Here is an 11467-nt window from a genome sequence, read left to right as displayed (position 1 = left end):
TCAGCTGGGTTTGATTTTGCTTGCCTGACCCAATGAAACCGATTGAATAGGCAGAAAACAGCAAACCACGCCCACCTGGCACTCCAGGCAGACTAGAGCCAATGCTAAAATACATTTGATAGACGTCAAAATAGGTATGTACCAGGAGGTCTGCTCTGCTTCCAAAACGAGCTCTTAGAGTACTGAGAGACTGTGAGACTGGGAGAAGGCTGCTTTTATCACAGCTCCATCCGTCCATCAGGTGGCCTACTAGATAACAGTGGTCTCAGGGGATCAGGATACATTTAACTGGCTAATCCTGCATGACAGTATCTCCGGCTGATGGAGCACTGTTTAATCCTGTCCTTACCGATTACAGCAGGATCTAAGTATGCCATTCATTTGTAAATGGAAGGATGGACAGAGAGAGAAAAAAAATAGGAAATTATGTCTGTGCATCCCCGGAGAGTAGGATTCAATTAGATCTGATTCAATACAAAGCTAATCTTGTGACATTTTGCTATGTCATTCTACTCAAGAGAACTTGTGTTTGTTTGCGTCACTCTGAACGTCGTGGGCCACATTCACTCTTCCACAACTGCAAAAACATTACCAAAATGGGTATATTGCTCGCAGTACTTTGTGTCAAACCCTAGTGCCTTGCTGAATATTACACTACAGTCTTTGTTAGTAACATCTTCCCATTTGACATGTTTTACACTGTTAAAATGTCACCTCTTGGTAAATTAAACTAATCTCCCTGAAATGGATCCATGTGCATATGTTCCAGCTAGCATGTGGATCCCAGTACAATATCACTTAAGGCCTGTAGCCCTGATAGAAGCATATGGAAGCGTCTGCTGTAACAATATGCCATTTTCTCCAATACCAAAGACTTGGAATAAAGACAACGCTCCAGGCATCCCATGCCCATCGGACTGATAAATACTTAGCAAGCTATTCACATGTATCTCAGAAGGTCCATAAAACATATGCTTTCACCATGCTGTCAATCTGTTTTGTGTGATAACAGAAGTACATTCAGATGGAGGGCTAGTCTACACCTCCTAAGAGACTTGTCGTCGCAGGTTTCTGGAAATAGCAAAGTCCTGGATATAAATAAACCGCACGTCGGTCTACCCAGCTTCTGCTTTTTCGCCAGAGGGCCGTGGCTTGCACATAATACTTACATGTATCTACTCAGATGCTCACAAAGGTATCCAATCCTATCTCCCTCTGTTTGACACAAAGCCTCTCTTTGCAGGTGAAATAAAAAAAATCTGCTTTTCCAGTCTGCCATGTGTTCCCAGCTGTCTTCATTTTTAGTTGACTATAGCCTGCATGTGCAGTGTATACTAAGAAACACGCACGCATGGATACACATACACACAAGCCTCACCCATTGTTCAGTCCACTATCCACCACGAATAAGAAGAAGGCTTCCCTGTGTATTGTACTTTTCAATTTTGTACATCACCCCATTTCAAAGCACTGAGATGAGTACTTAATGATATGCCTCTCATCCCTCCGAATCCCCTGTCTGTCGTTGGGAGCCTTCTTCTGGAAAACCCTCAATCTAGCGAGGAAATTGAGGATCGCAACGGGAGTGTTTGCCTGCAGTTGGAGAGACTCTTGTGAAAAATGGACACTCTCAAATGCCATGAATTTGCTTTGGATTCGTGCTTTGTTTGAAGCAGCACTATGGGAAAGCAAAAAGCACTCAGAGAAAAAGAGCCTCCCCATGTCAATAACGTTGCCAATCTATCCCCTTATGAACTGGGATCAGTTGGACACTAGCCAAGCCGGAGAGCTGGGGGAGGGAATGCTACAGCCTATGAAGCTGTTCAAGAATTTATTTATTCACCTTAAAATTAATTTTCAGTGTGACTGGGTCGCAAACATCCTGCTACCTGGCTAATCCCAGGGTTCAGGAAACAAAGACGTGATCCAAATATCAAGTGATATCTGCAAACGGCAAAGCCTTAATGAAAACCAAAGCCTCTATAAGACTTGCTGATGCACTGATTTGTTCAGTTTAGTTGAAGCTATGCTTCCATAACTTGCTAAGTGTCTTCTCGATCCATGATGGATATTTATCCACTTCAAATAAACAATCTGACAGACAGTATAAAAACAGAATTGGACAACCTACCCTGTCTTGGCGAAGTTAGTCCAGTAGGTCATAACCACTGCGCTGAGCATGACGTCGTTCTTGGAAAAGTTGCAGTTGAACAGGTCCGTGGGTCCGATCATCGGGATCCCGAACACATAGGGCACCTCGTCTCCATGTGCCGAGTCAGCCCAGCTAGGCTTCATGTCGCTCTGGCAGTGGTGGTAGAAGGCGTAAAAATATGTTGGTGAACCATACTGGGCATGGAGGTCCGCTGTGGCTACGGCCGGCGCCACCCACTGGTGGTCGGTGAAGAGTGCGACTAACGTCTTCCTCCTTGTCTCGGGGTTCTCCTTGTCGGCCCAGTCAGTGTACATGAACTTAATGGTCTCCCTTAGTGTGTCCTTGCCCTCCGGGTAGCCGTAGAGGTGATCCACAAAGTCCGACACGGCAAAGTCGAAGTCGTTGGCCGAGACGCCGTCCTCGCTGTCCACGCTGCCCTCCACAAACTTGAACCCTTCGCCTTGGTTGACCCCCAGCATGATGTCGTAGTTGAGGAACTCGCCCTGTTCCATGAGGATCTGGGGGTCGTCCGGGATGACATCGCCGTCGATGACGGGGCCGAAGGCGATGTGGTACTTTGCGGGTAAGATGTTCTGTTCGATCAGCTCCTTGTAGTTCTTGCTCTGGAGGCACTCCACCAGGTCGATGGTGTCCAGCATGTTGCAGCCCACCTTCTCAGCCAGCATCCGTGTGTACTTGGCAGGCTGGTAGTTAACCGCCCAGCTGGACAGAGCTGTACCACTCTGGATGATGGCTTTCTGGAAGAGATCTGAAAGGGAGACAACTGATGTTAGACACAACAAATCTCACACATTGTGTTTGGTGTTTTTCACATGTTTTGCAATAAAACTACTAAAAGAAAATACACACACCTGGAACAGCCACATTGGTATTTACTCAGTATATAAATAATTTGTATTTTCTGGTCTGTTTATGGTAGGTATGTGTATATATGCAGTGTGTATGTATGTATGTATGTATGTATGTATGTATGTATGTATGTATGTATGTATGTATGTATGTATGTATGTATGTATGTATGTATGTATGTATGTATGTATGTATGTGTATATTATTTTACTGCTCTAGGGATGTAATTATTGTTTGGATAACCTTACTGACTATTATGTATTGATGTATTGTATTCTTTTCACTCTATGTGATGCGCAATGCAGAGAACGCCACAAGAAGAATTATCATTTAATTACCATGGTGAATTATTGTAATGTTTGTTAATGTGTCAATTAATCCCATAAGGGATTGCCAATTGGTGATTTGACGCAAAAATAAAATGTAATTCATTAGTTCGGTATTATTTAAGTAATTCTGATGCAACATCTTCTGTGAGTGCTATAATCAGTAAAAAATGTTTTGCCTGATTACGCCTGTAACATCCACACAGATCCATAGAAATCAGACAGAGATACATGTTTACTGCATATCCTCCTATACTGACAAAAATACACAGCAAAAGGATGATTAAGGACATGGACAGGGACATCACATCTTGTCAACGCTGGTCATAATAAATGAATAAGACTGAAAATAAAAGACACATTTGTTTATTCTGCAATGAGGCCTCAGGCCACTTATTCATCCTGAATTATGTTGGAGCTGCATGTCACGATCTGTCTGCCACTGCCACTCTGAAAATAGGCCACAGCGCACTAGGAACACTTCTTGTATGTTACATTTTTTTCCCCCAGTATTTTCGAAGTTCTATTTATATCCTTATGATGGTGACTCAACAAGGACGACTTGAAAAGTATGCTTCCGAGCCGCAGAAGACAAAGTCTCCCTCAAGGCCTAGTTAGCAACAGAGGTTTATTTAGCTTTTTTCCCCCATTTCCTCTGGTTAAAGAATATCAGTTAAAGCCTGACTCACCAGAAGTTCATTTAAATATGTTGCATCTGCCTCCTGTGTTTACCTCATTCTGCTTGCTGAGGCGTGCCTGTGGAGCCGTGAAACAGAAACATATCATGTCCTACAAGGGGAGCAGCGATGAGGGGCTACGGCTCCCATGCCACCTGGGTCTGGCTAAAGGGAGTGATGCAGGAACATAGCTGCTTGACTAACAACAGCCCTAGCAAATCCAATTCCATCACAACACCAATACAGGTGATAGGATACAGGGCTAACCAAAACTAGTGTGAGGGATTTTATTCCGGTGGGTGGGGGGGTATTGGTAAAATGTTTGGCCGTAGTGTGAGTGAGGGAACCAGGCTGGCGGATGTTAAATAAATAATCCATTCAAAAACTATCTTGTCCCTTCAAGATATACAACTTTCATAGCGCTAATTGTCACTTACTACATCATAATGATGATGCAAAATGCATCACATTATGCAAAACACATCATCATGATGATGTGGAAATTAGGATTTTGAAAGTTATATATCTTGAAAACTTGATTGCTGAAATGCAAAACATTTTGGGACTGTATCAAAAGTGGACTAATGAAACAAATTATTATATATATATATACATTATATATATACATACAGTACCAGTCAAAAGTTGACACAGCTACTCATTCAAGGGTTGTTATTTTGACTATTTTCTACATTGTAGAATAATAGTAAAGACATCACAACTATGAAATAACACATATGGAATCATGTAGTAACCAAAATCAAAAATATATTATATATTTGAGATTCTTCAAAGTAGCCACCCTTTGCCTTGGTGGCAGCTTTGCACACTCTTGGCATTCATTGTTTGAATTGGACTTCTGAGAGAACGACGATGAAAGAAAGGACTGAAAGCAGAGGATTTATGTTTTATTTTTAGCAGCAGCGGGGCGCATGGAGAGAAATGAAAGTCCATTGACGAGTGCAAGACATGTCCATTTCCTGCCATAACTGATATTGATTTTGTATTGACGGGAATAAAGCCTGAAGTTGCGAGATGTGCCGGTTAAGATCCATCTGGGGCTTTGCCCTATGGAGACTGAGTAGGTAATGCTGTTATCACAGTCATTTACTCAAACAGCTCCTGGTGAGATTCAGCTGCAGAGAAAGAGAGCGAGAAGGTACACCTAGCTATTCAATTGTCTATCTCTGTTTGCGTCCCAAATGACATCCTATGCTCTGTATAGTGCACTACTTTTGACCACCATAGGGAATATGATACCATTTGGGACGCAGCCTTTGTTTGCCTCTCTACAATGTGCTGTGCACTGGGCTGAGGAGAGCAACAATGACACTTAATGACACTCACATTTCCAGGATACTGTTTTCTAATGATAATAAAAGAAACAGCGAGATGTAAACGTACTATAATGTCACGGAGGTGAGCCATTCTAATATTCTTGATATCCACCTACCACTTTTCTCGGGCTGGTCACACAAATATCTAGTGGCTGAGGTAGGCAATATTGTACACTTGAGTGAACCTGTGAACACACTCTAGTTGTTATCTCTGCTACGTGGCCATCAAATGTGACGCTACGTTCTCTGAACAGTCATGATGGTGCATCCTGACTGTTTAAACAACGCACAGGTTGAGTCCCAAATTGAACTGTTTTCCCTATGTAATGCAGTAGGTTTGATCAGGCGCCATGTAGGGAATAGGGTGCCATTTGGGACACAGACATACCCTCCCAGCGAGAGAGATATTCCTGTTTGAAACAAAATCCCTCTGTAGATATCTATCATATAAAGCAATACATATAATAAAACATTTCCCCACAGGTATTTATTTTATTACCATATTCTACAATTATTGCTGAAGTTCATATGACCATATGAATTGAATTAATAATCATTCAGTGCAGTGTATAAATCTCACAGTGGACGCCGAGAATTATTCCTTTTCTGATTCATAAAAAATTCAAAAGGAATTGTATTCACTGACTTATATAAAAAATATTATATAATCTCAATGATTTCCAAGGAAGTAAGGGAATATTTTTGGGGACTATACATACCTTCTGAGTAGTGAGAGAGCGTGAGCAAGCTAACACACGATGCCCCTGCACCAGAGCCGAAGATTGTCACTCTCTTTGGATCTCCTTTGAAGGCCTGAATGTTCTCTTTGATCCACCTCAGGGCTTGGATCTGGTCCAGCAGTCCATAGTTCCCCTTGGCTGCCTGGTCCCCTGTGCTTAGGAAGCCTGTGTGAACAACAAGAGACAGAATAAACTCATTGATCACCTCCTTGATCTCCCTCTAAAAACAGCTTGTCATTGAAACAAAGGGGAGACAGAGGGAAAATTCCTATTGGACAATATTCTGTACCTGGTGGTGATTTAGAAATGTATCATAAAGCAAATAAAATAAATAAAGCATAAAGTGTAAATACAATGAAATTGAATTCAAATGAATACATTATTGCACCTGCTAACACTTTTCATTGTAGATATTGTTGTCTTTGGGACCATGGGACAAGGAAACACAGTACAGTTACAGTCACACACACACACACAAAGAACAGTACTTAGATCCCTAGAGGGTGTCTCAAAACATACAGTAATAGCCCGTCTTAGACTATATTTATCACCACAACGGATGGAGGTAAATGTGACGTGAATACATTGAAGTTCCAACGATCAGTGAAATAATGGATGACCCCACCCAGGGATAAATGGCCTGTACAACACAACACAAAGGGACAGGAAGGAGTTACCTGGCATTCTCAAGGAACCCTCCTTATGGAACCAATTGTTACTGTTCTATAAGAATTTAAGCACTCAGCGAGTCAGCAACACCCGCATGCTTCTAGTCTTATTATCCAGTCAAGTAACAAAACTCCTCAGTAAGTCACAGTGGTTCCTAATGACCTGGGAATCATCACTTGCTGTTTAGATCAAGAGAATAATGTAGGATAATGTAGGATTGTACTCCCTCAGTCATTTAACCTGAGCTGGCAGGAGGGATTCTAACCGAACCACCATTATACTGAGAGTAGCGGAAGAGAAGACAGAGAGACAGACAGAGAGAGGCAAAGCTCCTTTTCACAGTCAACATTCACTTGCTTTGGCTTCGACTATACAGTCTATAGAGAAACAGACAGAGAGAGAAGGCAAGTTCCTTTTTCATAGTCTGAATTCAACCACACGGCTTCGACTTGGATTCGACTTTATACAGCCGAGTGTCAGGCCAGACAGACAAGCTTGTTGATATGCTTGTCGAAATCAGAAACTTGTTGACAAATTAGCTGATTAGTCTAAACCCATTAGGTGGTGGGCCTTTAGAGTCTGCGAGAGACGGCCACCGGGGTGTCTGGTCCTTGCAAGCGCCAGGCCTTGGATGTCTAAGCCGAGTCCCTGGCACAGACAGCCCCCAGGCAGTGTCCCAAATGGCGCCCTATTCCCTACATAGTGCACTACTTTTGACCAGAGCCCTTGCTAAAAGTAGTGCACTATGTAGGGAATAGGGTGCCCTTTGGGACACACCTCAGCTCTCGGCTTCCATCCCGGGGGGGAGAGCCCAGACAGAGCAGTCTACAGGCTACAGGACAAATCGGATGAAAGTATGGAGAGAAGGAGGAAAAGGAGGAGAAGGGAGAAGAGGAAAGACGTGCTGTGGCCCTGTGATAGGGAGCAGATCCAGTTAGTCATGGACTGGCTGTGAGGTGGAAAGGATAGAGGGATGGAGGGATGAGGAGGGGTGGAAGGGATGGAGGAGAGGTGGAGGGATGGATGAGGGGTAGAAGGGATGAGGGATGGAGGAGGGTTGAGGGGTAGGGGGATGGAGGAGGGGTAGAAGGGATAGAGGGATGGAGGAGGGGTAGAAGGGATAGAGGGATGGAGGAGGGTAGAAGGGATAGAGGGATGGAGGAGGGATAGAAGGGATGGAGGAGGGGTGGAGGGGCTGGATGAGGGGTGGAGGGATAGAGAGATGGAGGGGGAGTAGAAGGGATGGAGAGGGGGTGGAGGGATGGAGGAGGGGATAGGGGGATGCAGGAGGGATAGGGGGATACAGGGAGAGGACAGACGGGTGGTGGAGGGGATAGCAGCAGAGGGTGTTGTGGGATTACAAGTCCCCTGGCAGGACTCACACTCCTGGGTGTATGACCTCCAGGCCTCAGCTTGCTCCTCTCTCTCCCCATCTCCCACTCTCTCTCTCTCTCTCCTCAGTCTCCACTCACCACCTCTGTCTGAGAAGAGGAGCCGAGGAGAAGGTGAGCGGAGCAGAGAGGATAGCCCACTCCTCAGGGTGTGTGAAAATATGAGTGAAAGCTTCCATTTTAAGAAGTTGCTGCGCATATTACTGAGAAGAACATTGCATTAAGATGTATTTATGGACCTGAGCTTTGAAGCTATTTTCTATTATTTGAACTGATATTGATAACTGCTATAACTGACATTACAAAGCTTGTAAAAACACACTATGCTAGTATATTTAACATCAATATCAATGTTTTGCATGGAAGAGCCTATCTTCATCTGTATCAAAAGAAGTGCAACACAATGCCTGATTTAAATGCACTGTCACAGCTTAAACCTCCATTAAAATGTAGCTAATCAAACATGCTCTTCAGAAATAAAATATTCCTTGAGCAATATCATTTTAGTATTGATCTTACTCTGCCTGGGAATGCATCTGAGTAAAATGTTATTTGCAGGGTTGGCCTCACAATGTGCAGAATGTTAATATTGTAACAACAATATCACAGGGTCGACGCAGGAATAACAATGTCTTTCCAATGCATTTTTTACGTCTCTGGCTTAAGGCATCCGCACGCTTCCCAGACATTTTGTGGCAATTTTGTTCGTTTTGGACTTCGGTAAGGGTTTTTTTGGCTGCTCGGGCACACAACATTTTTTCTCGAGGCCAGCCGAAGTTCGGAAACCAAAATCTCAAATCAAATCAAATTTTATTGGTCACATACACATGGTTAGCAGATGTTAATGCGAGTGTAGCGAAATGCTTGTGCTTCTAGTTCCGACTATGCAGTAATATCTAACAAGTAATCTAACAAATTCACAACTACCTTATACACACAAATGTAAAGGGATGAATAAGAATATGTACATATAAATATATTGATGAGCGATGACGTGTGGCATAGGCAAGATGCAGTAGATGGTGTAGAATACAATATATACATATGAGATGAGTAATGTAGGATATGTAAACATTACTAAAGTGACGTTATTTAAAGTGACTTGTGATACCACCATGTAACCATTATTAAAGCGGCATTATTTAAAGTGACTAGCGATACCTTTATTAAGTCAGTTTATTGAAGTGGCCAGAGATTTGAGTCTGTATGTTGGCAACAGCCTCTCTATGTTAGTGATGGCTGTTTAACAGTCTGACGGCCTTGAGATAGAAGCTCTTTTTCAGTCTCTCGGTCCCAGCTTTAATGCACCCGTACTGACCTCACCTTCTGGATGATAGCGGCATGAACAGGCAGTGGCTCGCTTGGTTGCTGTCCTTGATGATCTTTTTGGCCTTCCTGTGACATTGGGTGCTGTAGGTGTCCTGGATGGCAGGTAGTTTGCCCCCGGTGATGCGTTGTGCAGACCGCACTACCCTCTGGAGAGCCTTGCGGTTGAGGGCGGTGCAATTGCCATACTAGGCGGTGATACAGCCCGACAGGATGGTCTCAATTGTGCATCTGTAAAAGGTTGTGAGTGTTTTAGATGACAAGCCAAATTTCTTCAGCCTCCTGAGGTTGAAGAGGCGCTGTTGTGCCTTCTTCACCATGCTGTCTGTGTGGGTGGACCATTTCAGTTTGTCTGTGATGTGTACGCCGAGGAACTTAAAACTTTCCATCTTCTCCACTACTGTACCGTCAATGTGGACGGAGTCCACGATCATTCCCTTTGTTTTGTTGACGTTGAGTGAGAGTTGGTTTTCCTGACACCACACTCCGAGGGCCCTCACCTCCTCCCTGTAGGCTGTCTCGTCGTTGTTGGTAATCAGGCCTACCACTGTAGTGTTGTCTGCAAACTTGATGATTGAGTTGGAAGCGTGCATGGCCACGCAGTCATGGGTGAACAGGGATTACAGGAGAGGGCTGAGAACGCACCCTTGTGGGGTTCCAGTGTTGAGGATCAGCGCGGTGGAGATGTTTCCTACCTTCACCACCTAGGGGGGGGGGGGGGGGGGGGGGGGGGGGGGGGGGGGGGGGGCCCGTCAGGAAGTCCAGGACCCAGTTGCACAGGGCGGGGTTGAAACCCAGGGTCTCGAGCTTAATGATGGTGGGTACTATGGTTTGGTGGGTACTATGGTGTTAAATGCTGAGCTGTAGCCAATGAACAGCATTATTACATAGGTATTCCTCTTGTTCAGATGGGATAGAGCAGTGTGCAGTGTGTTGGCGATTGCATCATCAGTGGACCTATTGGGGCGGTATGCAAATTGGAGTGAGTCTAGGGTATCAGGTAGGGTGGACGTGATATGGTCCTTGACTAGTCTCTCAAAGCACTTCCTGATGACAGAAGTGAGTGCAATGGGGCGATAGTTCAGTTACTTTAGCTTTCTTGGGAACTGGAACAATGGTAGCCATCAGACTGGGATAGGGATTGGTTGAATATGTCCGTAAACACACCAGCCAGCTGGTCTGCGCATGCTCTTGAGGACGCCCGTAGCTAGGGATGCCGTCTGGGCCAGCAGCCTTGCGAGGGTTAACATGTTTAAATGTTTTAGTCACATTGGCCACAGAGAAGGAGAGCCCACAGGCTTTGGCAGCGGGCTGTCTCAGTGGCACTGTACAGTATTGTCCTCAAAGTGAGCAAAGAAGTCGTTTATTTGTCTGGGAGCAAGATGTCGATGTCCGCAATGGGGCTGGTTTTATTTGACTGTAGACCTGCCACATATGTCTTGTGTTTGAGCCGTTGAATTGCGACTCTACTTTGTCTCTAAACTGAGGCTTTGCTTGTTTGATTGCCTTGTGGAGGGAATAGCTGCACTGTTTGTATTCGGTCATGTTTCCAGGCGCCTTACCATGATTAAAAGCGGTGGTTCACGCTTTCAGTTTTGCGCGAATGCTGCCATCAATCCACGATTTCTGGTTAGGGAAGGTTTTAATGGTCACAGGGGGTACAACATCTCCGATGCACTTGCTAATAAACTCGCTCACCGACTTAGCGTATACATCAATGTTATTGTCTGAGGCTATCCCGGAACATATCCCAGTCCACGTGATCGAAGCAATCTTGAAGCGTGGAATCCGATTGGTCAGACCAGTATTGTATTGACCTGAGTACGGGTGTTTCCTGTTTTAGTTTCTGTCTACAGGCTGGGAGCAACAAAATGGAGTCATGGTCAGATTTGCCGAAGGCACGGTGGGGAGGGCTTTGCATGCATCGCAGAAGTTCGAGAAGCAATGATCCAGAAAGCTACCAGCTCTTGCCGCGCATT

The 11467-nt window shown here is 44.5% G+C and overlaps 1 protein-coding gene across 2 annotated transcripts in view; it reads right to left on the bottom strand.

The window, feature by feature from the left end:
• Positions 1-11467, bottom strand: part of LOC115196001 (neuroligin-4, X-linked) — a 72094-nt gene that overhangs the window by 3334 nt on the left and 57293 nt on the right. For both annotated transcript variants that reach the window (XM_029756432.1, XM_029756433.1), the window contains 2 exons: positions 6082-6267; positions 2132-2921 (listed from right to left, as the gene is read on the bottom strand). In XM_029756432.1, coding sequence (XP_029612292.1) covers positions 2132-2921; positions 6082-6267 — 976 coding nt within the window. The remainder of the gene's footprint in view (positions 1-2131; positions 2922-6081; positions 6268-11467) is intronic.

Source organism: Salmo trutta, chromosome 6, assembly GCF_901001165.1.
Source record: "Salmo trutta chromosome 6, fSalTru1.1, whole genome shotgun sequence".
NCBI lineage: Eukaryota > Metazoa > Chordata > Actinopteri > Salmoniformes > Salmonidae > Salmo > Salmo trutta.
The sequence above is the reverse complement of the archived record's forward strand: the minus strand, read 5'-3'. Positions and strand labels throughout refer to the sequence as shown.